The sequence below is a fragment of the Myiozetetes cayanensis genome, unplaced genomic scaffold, assembly GCF_022539395.1.
Source record: "Myiozetetes cayanensis isolate MyiCay16 unplaced genomic scaffold, myiCay2020 scf1, whole genome shotgun sequence".
Taxonomy (NCBI): domain Eukaryota; kingdom Metazoa; phylum Chordata; class Aves; order Passeriformes; family Tyrannidae; genus Myiozetetes; species Myiozetetes cayanensis.
This window is the reverse complement of record NW_026086604.1, coordinates 105,121,220-105,134,200: the sequence shown is the minus strand read 5'-3', so window position 1 is coordinate 105,134,200 and position 12,981 is coordinate 105,121,220. Positions and strand designations below refer to the sequence as shown.

The window sequence follows — 12,981 nt, the reverse complement described above, 5'->3', positions numbered from 1 at the left end:
TGTAATTCTTCAAACCTTTTTGTGGTGAGACACATCATGGTTATTCATGTTAACCTCTTTGCAATATGTGTGTAGTCTAAGTTTCCTTTTGTGCTGTCTAATACTATCTTGTATAAAGCCAAGAGTTAAGAATAAACTTTATGTAAAATGATAAACCTATCGGTATAGCACCTTACATCTATTTATGTTGGAAGCAGAGATGCTAGGGAGCTTCTTCAGCCTGCCTGAAGTGACATGGACTCTAACCACTATCTTGAAGTGAGAGAAGAGAAGGTTTAGATGAGAATAAACTTTTGAGGCCCTCCATATCTTATATTCACAATACTGCAGCTGTTGGGATAGCCTTTGAAAGCTGCTATATACCCATCTGCTGGTGATAGACTTTGGCCAGGAAACAGACTTTAGACTTCAGGTGAAGGAAATGCAAATGCAGAAATATGCTTTAAGGGTGAATAATGCATGGAGTTGTTTTATGTATGTCACAGTCGGTCTTAGTTTCTTTCTTGTTTCTAACACTGGTACTGTCACAAATGAAACCAGAATGTAATTTCTCTTGTTTCTTATCATTTGGAGCTCTAGCATAGAGGCTGCAGTCTTATTTAAAATAATCATACTTTCTTATCAGTCCTCACATTCATTTTCAATTCAGATAGGGCCATTAAGTGTCTTAGATATGGAACTGTGAAAATAAGAAATGCAATGTGGAAGTTATGAAGTTGTGCTTCAGTACGCTTTACAGTTTTTTGCTTTAAGCAATATGATGTATTTCTGGAGGCCTGTGTCATCACTCTGAATATTCTGGTTTTATTCTACTTAGTGACAAAGACTAATTTTAATTAAATGCTGCATTTTGTATAGATGTCTATTTTAATTTTTAAATCAAGCCTTCACTGCTCTTGAAATAGTTTTGATTTTATATTGGAAACAACAAGAAACCAAGTGTGTTAATCCTTCAGATAAAATTTCCTTTTACATGTAAGTCATAGCATGAGCTTAAATTGCATGTCTCGCCTGCCTATTCTAGAGTTGTGTGTGTGTTCCCTGCCTGGAGGAGCCAAAGTTACGTTTTACACAGAATTCTCTCCCACTTCATGCATTGTTAAATGCTAGCTTGTTAAGATTCCCCTACGTTTAAACTGTCAAACTATTATACTAACCTTGTTAAAAAACCCAACACCTGCTTCATTTAATGGGACGTGAAAGCTTTCAGGGCTCACCTGTGCGAAAGCTCTGCTGCCTGGGCTTCCCTTCCCAAGCCTCCTTGGGCCGCCCGCAGGTGGCAGTAGTGATCTGGCAGAAAAGACCTCTGACCCAAACTTTTGTGAGTAGTGTTTGGTTTTATCTTGGCAGTATAAGTAAAAACATTTTTTTTTTTTTTAAATTTTGTTTTTAATTTTTTGTTTTGTTTCATTTGGTGGAAGATGCTCCTTTTTATTTGGTCGCTAGATGTCATTTGGCCTTTTAGGCAAAGAATGTCTTTCAAAGAGATTCTACACATGGAGAGCTACCCAAGCTAAAGACTTGCCTGAATTTTATCCTGCAGTAAGGTGCTAACTAGTTTGTTGTTTTGCTGTGTGGTGTCACTCTGTAAAGTTGCTAGTGAAGATGTCTTCACTCCAAAGAGGAGAAACCTGAAACATGAAGAATTCTTCAGGCATTTAAAATAGTTACACTCTATCAAAGTTCAGGTTTTACTCAGTTCTGAGTCTCCACATTTCAGTGTTTGTAAGGGGCAATTGTTGATTTGTTGTTCTAGTCATAGATTCTATTTTTTAAATGCTTTTCCACTGGTTATCAAAATGAAATTATGTTTAGTTTCCTTGTTCTTCTTACATGTACTTGATATTTTGTTTAGCTGGATTTGAGTCAGTATTCTTAATGTATCACATGAAATGGAAAGATGAAGAATGCTTTTCTGTAAAGCTACAGCACAAATTATTTACCACTTAATGACATTCAATGTAATTACATATTATTATTTGAACACTATATTTATGTTATGTGCTTGTGTGCAAAGTGCACAAAGCATGTTAAATACATAATGTAAATAGACTTTTTGAGAGCAACTGAATTACCTGTTTTCATGTGTAATAGCAGAATGGGGAAGGCTTACACATAAAGCATTGCTTGTGATGTAAGTTGAACCAAGATTTCTTTACAGAGCAAGGCATTTCAAAGGAGCCTGAGAGAGCTCCACATATACAGAGAACCAATTACAAATCAGTAGTAGCTGGCATTGGGTCACACTGGGTGTACTTTGAATATTTAGCTGCGGGTGTACTTAAGATTTTGGAGTGTGTGTTTAATGAGAGTAAGATGGACCTTTTAGTCCCATTAGTTCATGTTAGAAAATTCTTATAGTTCATTACTCCTGGTCTGATCTTCCTTCAGCATTTTATCAAATATTTCACACAGTTACAGCTTAAAATGACATTGAAATGGAACCCGAAACAGCGTGGGTTTTCAAAAGCACTAAACTAAAAAGGGCTATTGAGATATTCACTTGCATATAATTGCATCAAAGGGTGATACAATGAGGAGAAAAATGGATTCAAATTGCTTGAGCATGATGATGGAATTAGTTTCCTAATTTAGTAATTTTTAAATAATATATTATCGATAAGGAACAGAAAGAATCTTGTTTTCTAAGATGGTTGGTATGAGTGATATCAATTAAGACTACTTCTGAAATTGAAGTTTTATAAGCTATTATAAATATAAATAATTGAAGCTGTAAATAGTGTCAATAACTATACCTTGTCCTAAGAGTTGACCAAGGCTTAGATTGTGTCATTCAAGTAGAATTGAATTACAGATTCTAAGTCAAATGTGTGAGCCATCAGTTTTGGCATTTTATAACTGGAAACATGCAAAGCATTTTAATTTCTTCAAGAATTATGTTGTGAGCAATTTGTTTAGTAAGAGAAGACCTACAAAAACCATATGCAATTATTATTACCCAGAATCCAATAAAAAATAGTTTTACAAATTATTACCATATGTGTGCAGGAGTTTCTTTGTACTGTATAGTTATTTTAGATATCAGAATAATTTGTTTTATACTTTTGAGTTCCTCACTATTAAAGTGTCCCCTTAGATTTGCTATTACTTTGACTATTGTGTGATACATAGTAAAAGAAATAGTTTACAATAAAAGAAATTTAACAAGTAATTGGAATTCCAGATTGTGTGCAAAACGTGCCAAATGAAGTAATGGTATTTGCAGGGATATTGTGGGAGTGCAGTAGCTGTGGGTAAACTACTATAAAACTGCTAAAAATGCTTCCCCTCCTCCTGCTACCTTTAACAACTGTTATAAAAGATTGAGAAAATAAAGCAATCTTGAATGGCTGACAAACATTCCAACAGAGAAATTAATATATTATAAAAAAATAATTTAAAACTGGTTACCCATATTTTTCTTATTGTTCCTATTGATGTACAAATTCATGGACGGATTTTAACAAGGAAAGATTAACGATAAAGGCTTTTTTATATTTCTGTATGTTTCATGTGGAACAATCTTCTCAAGACCTTGCAAAGGAAAACTGTGATTTGTAACACTGCTTTCTTAAACCAATACTTTTATCTCTGAGATAGTGCAGACCTCAAGGATGTCATGACTAACAGAAAAGTTGGTTGAAATGAGTTTATTTTAAGGTGGAGTTTCTGAATGTGCATTCTGTAATGCTGACATAAACTCAGAAGTTAAGAAAAGCATATTTTATATTGGTAAATCACCTCATTGATTTAAGTTGATCTCATTTGATAGACTGATTAGCTGCAGATGACTGCCAGCTTAAAGGTACACAGGAAGGCCTGTATTTACAAACCACTTTTGAATGTATTATACCTTAGTAGTATATCATCAAAGATTTATTGCTAACAGTGTAGCTATATTTCTTCATGCTCTTTTGATTTACACTCAGATGTCCTCATGGATCTTTCCTTATTAGATTAACAGATGCAAAACCTCAAGAAAGAAATTTTAAGATGATCCAAAGCCATTGCTAGAGAATTTTAGAAATTGCCTGGTTTTCAGATGTCAGTTTCCTTTCTCCAGCTGTGGAACAACCTCATGATGCAGTTTCTCTTGTTGTCCAACTTTTTTTTTTTTAATAATAAAAAAAAGGGATCATCTGCTGTGACTTAATAGCAAAGTGTGGGGCAGAGTCTTTGATAGCATGGCAGCATCTATCTCAACAATACCCAATTTTTAAAGACTTTCTGCAGCCATGACCAATATGGCAAAGCTCCTTGCAAACATTTGGCAGGCATTAACAAAGTCCTTATACATTAGGTGTAATTTTGAATACCTTACTAAGAGAGTGTTTTGGTTCAAGTATTCACAATAGTCTGTCTCCTAGCATTGTTCTTATACAGAACTCAGGGCTGGCCCAATGTATTTGTTTCATGTGCCATCCAGAATTCTGTAAATGTAGCACACGTGTGTTGTACAGAGCTTTTTGAACGTAAGAAGACTAGGATGAGCAGTTCTGAGTGTAACTTCAACAACAGATCCAAGTCCAGAGCAAGGAAGCCAGCTGTAGTTGACAACAAATATTCAAGTAGCCTGAGAAACCAGGATTCATATTTAGTTCTAGTTCCTCTTGAGAGTTTACAACTTGTCAGAAAGCCCCTTTGGGATACAACCTTAAGCTTACAGGTTGCAAATAGGCCATGGCGTTTGCAGAATGGCTGCTAACACAGCTACTGGATATGTAAATTGAAAATCAGTGTTAAGTCTTCTACTTTAAGAAAAGAAAGTATTTGTTAGGGTAGTCTTGGCATCTCAGCCTTATGTGCTCACATACAGTTTTGTAGGGAATGCTAATACACATTAAAAGCTGCAGTGGTAGCTGGAAGCTTTTCTGTGGCAATAAGAAGTCCCAAAAGAGAAGACTGTTTCTGTTTAAGATGAGCTTATATAGTAGATAAGGGAAACTGTGTTTGAGCCCTTTTATGTACCTTCTGTTGGAGATGGCAGTTCAGATTTGCATGTTTTAGCAAAGAGCTAACGGGGGTTACCTGTTGTCCTAAAGAAGCTCACAAGCAATTTCCATAACATTCATAATTCAACAAGGAGATTTATTTCTTTCACTAAATAAAAATCACTTTCTGTAGAAACAGAAAACTCAAGTTTATCTACAGCAACTACTTATTTGTATAATGCCCAGTGGGGTCTTCATTCCTGTATGCAGTTACAGTGTAACTGTACAGACTTCAGATGATCTCAGTTGCAGCATATTTTTTCCAGTTTATTTGGTTGCACTGGTGAAACCACCATGGGGATTGTGGCCATAGCATGCTATAAATAGGTGTTTTGGACAGTCCAATTGGACCACCAGTTATCAAAATGAATCTCTGTCACCTGTTTGCTTTCATAATAACTTTTAAATGAAAATTTTAGAGTGAGGTTTCCTATCTCAGTGTTCTGGAGCCATGCTACAAGACAGAGTTGGAAACCAGAGAATTCTATTTCTTTTATATAGCTACCTGGGTTTTGTTCCACATATATTTGATCTAGAGGAGGCACTTGAAAGGTATCTTGCAAGTGTCAGTTAAAAGAATTTTTGTTCATACTGGATGAATTATAGCTTGAACACTTATATAGATGCAGTATTTTTGCAGGGGTTTAATTAGTGGGATAGTGAATTAGGCTTTCTTACCCAAATCACTTTTTATATCTAAGAATTAAATTGGATCTATCTTTGGCTCAAATACAACTACCATATTAAACAAAGGCAGTTTCTGCTGTGAGATGTTCTAAATATGGAATAAGAGCAAATTATTGACGTAAATGTGTTACTTTGTGATTATGAAAATTAATACAAGCTTTTAATTTAATTACAAGTAAGCATTTTAAAAAATAAATTGAAAGTTAGCTTTCTCCTAACTTTTACTGTTAACATCTGAGCTAGTTTTTCTTTCCTGTCAGTTTGTCTTCTGTTTAGGATAACCTTCAACTTAAGGAAAATGTTGGCAGTACTCCCTATTGTCTCATCAGTTGTTAAATACTTTCCTAAATCTTGCATTTGCACTTTACAGATCAGATAAACAAAATGAGTGAGATTTTTGTAGGAGCAATGAAGTACTGTTCCCTTGAGAGAAAAGAGACTATAGTGTAGCTAATAAAACACTCATTTGTATTGATTCAGAGGAGTGTAAAGGGAATGTTCTGGATCCATGTGGTTTCCTTTCTGAAAGGTACTGCAGAGAACAGCCAGCCAGGGTTTGAAGCCAGCACAGTAGCTGCAGTAGCAGCCAAAGAATTGGTTAGGGGAGCTATTGATACCATCAAAGCTCTTCTGCTGTCTCCATTGTGAGCATCTTCTCCCCTTTCCTGATTTCTTGTAAGACATCCTTTCCCTCACCTTCCTTTATTGGGTGTTCCATTCCGCAAATTCCTTTTCCCACATACCCACCTTAATATCATTTCTTCAAAAAGCTTAAGTAACAATTTTGAGTAAAAGAAGTGACAACTATCTATTCAGCTTGTTTGTTCTGATTCTTTCTACCAGCTCTCCTGATTACACAGATTCTGAGGTGTTTTAGCTGTCTAACACAAATTTGGTCTTAGGTGTGATTGCAGCAAGTGGAAGTAATATTAATGAAAACATCTGAATTGAAGAATAAATATTGTTATTTTCTTTTGGTCAAGGGATATTGTTAAAAACAGGAAGTTCTATTGTATTTGTAGATGGCACAGTAGAAACAGCAAATTTTCAGTGTTATTTTTCTGTGATTCTTCCCAATTTCTTAGTGAGCCTTATTTTTTTTTTTTTTTGCAGAGACTTGAAGGGTGTTATAATCACTCTGACTGATGATGGGCATCTTCAGTGTTCATACCTTGGAACTGATCCTTCACTCTTCCAGGCTCCTAAGGTTGATGCTAGGGAAATAAACTATGAAGAAATGAATGCTGAAATGAAAGAGCTCCAAAAAATCATCAAGGAGGCCACAAAACCACAAGGTATACTTCTTCCTGTTCTGTATTTTTATGTACTTTTATCCACCTGACTTTCCTTTTAGCACTTTAAAATATTTTATTTTCAGACTTTAACCATAATTACATTTCTGTAGGAAATTTAATATTTAATAAAGTTGAGCTTTTAATAAAAAAAACATACAAACAAAATCCTAGACTGTAAGGCTTTTGAACGCAGTGTTTTTCTTTGTATTTTCATAATGCCTGTTGGAACTTTTGAGAAGTTTACATCAGGTTGCAGATAATTCTCAGTAGTGCAAGGGTTCAGAGTAAAAACTGACTACCCAAAGGCAAGAAAACTTGAAGAATTTTAACAGTTCTGATATAATTAGGCTTCAGAGAGAGAAAAAGTATTGCCAGGTTCTGTTTTATTATTACAAATGGCTTTTTAAGTCATGTAATTAACAACAAATTACTTTTGTTAAAGCAATTTTTCTGTTTCTATAATTTCTTTCAAAAGCATATTTGAAGAACATAGTGAGAGATATCAATACCCAAATAACTGATCATGATAAATTTTGGAATTGACATACATTGCTAATAACTTGTATTGATTTTATTGAAGTAAGGGCACATAATTTCTATAGAGCTTCAAAGCTAATGTTTTCATAAACATGAAACATGGGTTTTTAAACTGTGTATGTGACTTGCACAGTAAATTGGAGGCATGTGATTTTACAGGGAACTATGGAAAAATCTTAGACAAATAGAAAGAACAAATTAAAATCTTTTCCTGATTATAGTGAACATACTCTTAAAATCATAAAAGAAATAGTCATTGCTTTCTATGTGAAAAAGAGTGAAAAAGCTCACAGTTGAAATTCCAAGAAAATAAGAAATTATTTATCTGCAGTCACAAGTTTGATTCTACAACTTGAAGATTTCTATATTTTGTAATTACATATAACTTCATCCACTATTATGATAGATTAATACCAGATTTTTAATTTTCCAAATCCAGAAATGTGTTATATAAACATATAGATGTGGATAAATTCCACTGCTTTTTTACCTCTTTATAAGTATTAGACAGTTTTTTCTGGCTATCATAACCAAAGGAAAGAAAAGCATGAAGGAAAGAACAAATCCATTTTAAGTCAACTTTCACTTGTTAGTTTCAGCATATTATGTGGAAGACCAAGAGAGAGAAAGGAGCTATAACTATCTTTTTTAAATATTGTAATAACTGTCACAGTGTGATTGACAAGTTTACTTTGAATATTGTTGATCTTTTCACCTTTTTCTCTTCCTTTTAATTTTCTTCCTTGGTATGTCTAATCTGATCTGAGTGCTATTTTCAGATGAGTTTTTATGAATGCTCTTTCCATTGTGGAGAGATGCTCTAATGATGTGTTTGGCTTTAACTGGAAGTAAAACTTGCGAGAGGACCTTTTTTTACAACAAAACATTTTACTTATGAATGATACCAGTCAGTTTTGGATGTTTTGGGCTTTTTGCATTTTGGCTTTTACCTGAAAACTTTAGCTTGAACCTTGGTTGTCATTAAGTTACTCCTGAACATGATCTTTAAAATGAGCTGTTAAGTTTTTTGTCTTTTGAATTCATGCTTGTACAGTAAGAGCTTGTGTTGTTTTGAAAATATCTAACCTTATATGGAAATAATTTTTCTTTGTTTCATTTTGACTTTCAAACGTGGAAGGTATTTAGAATTAGGTCATCATATTAAAAAAACCCTTAGAGTAGCTATTTCCATAAATGTCTTGTATTTCTGTCCAGTGCTGACCATTAAACTGTTGAACTTAAGCTGTTTTATACATTTTGAAGAATAAGGATTTACATTATAAACTGATGAAATATTTAAAAATCTAAACTGTTATACTAACTTATTCGCATCACTCCGGATGACATAAGTGATTAAACATTCGTGTTTTGGCTCACTTTAATAGTAACAAAAAAGCTGGTACTTACATATAAACTTTGTTTGTGATCTCAGTCCTACTTCTAATAGAAAAATGACTGTATGACAGAAGTTGCATCATAGTTTGCTGACGAGAACCTGAAGAGAAATAATTAAGAAGGGATAGAAAAAGAGTGGATTGGGCTGATCTGTGTGTAGTTGGGAGAACAAGTACTCTGCAACTTTGGCTGTATGAAACAGGCATAAACTTCTTTTGTAGGTGGTATTGGAGGAACTTGTTTTGCTTTTGCTTTTCTTCCTTGTGGCAAAGGGAGGCATTTTTCTCTGAGCACAAGAAAATGAGATAGTGCTGTCTACTAGTTCTGGGTCATTTTCAGGACCTTCTGTGGAATAAAATTCTTTCAACTTTCTGAATGTGCTCATGCTCTCAATTATTCAATTAGTATGTTAATTTCCCCTCTACATCAAGTAAAGGTAACTGGTTGTTACTTTAGAAACTATACATTTCCTGTTTGGATTTTTCATTTTCCAAGACATTTAGTCTTAAAAAATAAAAGTTCTTTTCAGAAAAATGCAAATACCCTAGAGCTGGGCTTCTGACTCTTAAGAGGAGGTTGTATAATTCCTCGTGGTATTTATACTTTTAATTTGTACAATTTTTTTTTACATATATGAATCTGCATAAATTATGGATATAAATAAGTTCATAGCATTCCTTGCTTTGTATGTTGACAGTACTGGAAATCAGCTGGTAACATATTGTAACCAAGCCCAATATAGTGTTCTATACATAAAACTTTCATATACCTTCTTATGCAGAGGAATTGTGGAAGATTAGACCATTAGACACAGAATTTTTCTTTGTCTAGCTTATTCCTTATCAAATTATTTCGATGAAAGTGCCATGAGATTTATGATATGTTGTTTTGGAGGTAGTTTGTTATTGTAGGTATATTAGCATATGCATGTGAGGACAGACATTTAAAAATATCTTGTGGCCTCTGAATATAATGGATATTAGGTATAAAATCTTTTTACAGAATGCATCTAAGTCCTTTTTTGTACATAAATTAGAAATCCAGAATTAGATCCGGGTTTAGGTTTTTAGAAATCTAATAAAATTGAGAAGCTTCTCTGGAAATATCAAAAATCATACGCTATTTTTTCTTTTCAAATTTGTATTCAAATTTTTAAATTTGAAACTTGATGCTGTTGAAATTGTATTATTTTTAGAAATGTAACTGCATGTTTGTTAAAGGAGAACTGCTTTGCTTTTTTTTTCTTTCAGATATTTTGCCCGAATCTGAAAAACAGAGAGGTGTAACTGTAATAGCAGAAGTTTCACCTGATTTGGACGCAGAATCTGTATGTACCTGTATAAAAAGGAAATTACTCTAAAAATATAGGTTTCACACATGAGTAAATGATGATGGATCATGGATAGTGATTACTATGTATTTGTATTTGTGGAACTGAGCTGCATAGTCCTCAGTTTTTCCTCAGTTAGAAGACACTTCTATTAAAGATTTTAACTAGAATTATTAAAATTATTTATTATCTTCTGTTTTGGGACCATTAGATTCTTGGCTAAGCAAATGTAAGTAAATGAGAACTTAGAATATGGAATAACTTTGGGGTGAGAAGTTGTACTGGTGAACAATTAAACAGTCGAAGTGTCATCCTTGGATCTTTCAAAGATAAAATACTCAAACCACTCAGTTGCATTGTAAGAAATAATCTTTCTCTGGCAAGCCATCATTCAATATTCTCTGGTGTTGCAGCCTAATCAGTTTATTCATGTTGTATACATAAGTAGTTTACAAAAAATTATTCAAATTAAGATTCGGGAGAGCTTATACTGTCTCTTAAAACTTTAAACTTCAACATTTCAGAACATATTTGTTGCACTAGAACATCTGTAATGAACCATTTCTGGCCACTAATTTGTCTAAAACTGATTTTCCAGGGCTGCTTACTGTTCAAAAAATACACAAGGATATTATTCTTCCATAAAGGGACCTCTCTATAATGTGTGCAAGTCTTCTTGACTAGCAGCAATAATCTGCTTACAACACTTAGACCTGTTAGGTACATAAAATGTTCTAAGGCTGCTTTGCTCATTTGCTCAACCTTCCAGATGCAATTGGTCTGTGTCATATATAAGTAACTCAATATATCAATCAAACCACGGCCTTGAATCTGTATTTCCTAAGGCTGCCCATATATCTTAGTTTCCTGTGTGGTTGGCTTTTCTGTGTGTTTTTTTCAGTAGCCATCTATAAAGGAAAAATCTGATAAGATACTTCCTGGGGAAGGTTCAATAAGCAAATGTAGAAACAATTTTGGGGCTTCTACAGTGACCTTGGAAATTACAGGCTTTCAGATGCTACTTCTGCACTTGTCAAAAGATTGAAGTTGCAGTGTGTGTGGTAAGAGCAAAGAGGATATAGATGTATTAAAACTGATTAGATAAGCAAGTGGAGAACTATTCTGGCTGTTTAACACCACCTCCTGTGTATGACCTCTGATCCAGGAAGGCCAGGTAATTTCTGAGACTTGAATATACTAAGGGTATATTCCTCTCTTTCCACTTTACTTTTGCTTCAGGATCAACCACTGGTCACCGGAGATAGTGAGCATGGCAAGCCAATATGAACGTAGCTATCTTTTTTTTTGAACTGGAAAAGGTATATGATGCACAAATGAAGGTCCTACTTCTAGAACCCAGAGAGCCTACCAGCTTCATGACATTTTAGGAACTTTGCAGATGTGGACCTTATACTGTTTTTAATTTACTCTCTTATAATGAGAAGTTATAAGGTCAAGTCAGTAATTTGGTATTATAGCAGAAGTGAGAGATGTGTTTCTTTATAATAGTTTACACAGGAACATTTTCATTAAGTCTAGCGACTGACCTATTTCAAAATGAAATATAAGCATAAAATAAAATTAAAATAGACTGCAAGGTCAAGATGAATTTTGAAGTAGATGGAATTGCCTATTGAAGTAGAAATTACCAGGAGTATTAAGGTGCCTCCTATAATTTTCTTTTGAAGTTTGAGGTATATTTCAATTATAAGATAACGTGTGATGATTTTATAGGGCGTACTATGGTGTGTGTATAATATATTGGCAGATTGGAAGTCACCTTTCCCTACTGAATAGCAGAAGGTATTTCCAGAATTTGAATAAATATACAGTAGAAAGTAGTGTGCCAAACAAAACGATTTCAAATATTCATATATACATCAGAGAGTATTAGTTTCTTATATATACCACATTCATGACCTTTTGCTATCCTTTTTGCAGGCAATTTCAAACAGAGACTTTACATTTTCAGAAGGAACTCAGAAATGTATTTTGTGTATTTTAATCTGTCATAGGAATGATAAGTCTTTAATCTTAATTCTGTGTTTACCAAGTTGATGGTAGGAAAGTAATATTGCATTTGCTGTGTTCACTCATTCACGTGGAACATTGAATTTACTCTGTTTTTGTCTTTTTCTTCACAGCAAGCCATTGAGAGTGAGGTAAAAGCAGAGGCAGTACCGTCAATCACAGTAAAGGTACTGTGCCTAACTCAAACAACAACATTCAAATAGTGCTGTCAAATTGTAACAAACGTGCCACTTTCTGTGTATTTCACTCAGAACATGAAAATGAGTAAAATTTGAAATGCAATAAATGCTCATTGTTTTTTCTCCTTAGTGTGATGAGGTGTCATTGTGGCAAGCCTTCTGAGAATAATTTTGCCAACACCTTTCAAAGGCACTAAATGATTTGTCACTCAAATTGGAAGTTTATCGTCTTCAGCTGTCTTTTTAGTCATCAATAAACAAAAACAGACTTTCTTTCATAAAAAGACTTCCATAGCTTTTGCTCTTGAAAAAAAAAAAATAGTAGGAAAATCTAATAGAAGATTGACGTCATTGCACTCCTCCACGAGAGTTGGTGCCTGTAACTGATTCTAAAGAAAGTGTGAGAATGTGTGTGTATGCAAATGTAGTTTTTCCTCAGTATTGCCTAAAAAGGATCATGATTTTTATTTCAGGGTTAAGCCTCATTTTTGAGAACCTGACAAGTTCTCCCTTGGTCTTGAGTGAAAAGTTCAGAG

General features: G+C 33.9%; 1 protein-coding gene across 3 annotated transcripts in view; it reads left to right on the top strand.

Moving 5' to 3' along the window:
* BBS9 (Bardet-Biedl syndrome 9) overlaps window positions 1-12,981 on the top strand; it is a 284,336-nt gene that overhangs the window by 44,688 nt on the left and 226,667 nt on the right. For all 3 annotated transcript variants that reach the window (XM_050309358.1, XM_050309348.1, XM_050309368.1), the window contains 3 exons: window positions 6,792-6,973; window positions 10,156-10,232; window positions 12,380-12,433. In XM_050309358.1, the coding sequence (XP_050165315.1) occupies window positions 6,792-6,973; window positions 10,156-10,232; window positions 12,380-12,433 (313 nt within the window). The remainder of the gene's footprint in view (window positions 1-6,791; window positions 6,974-10,155; window positions 10,233-12,379; window positions 12,434-12,981) is intronic.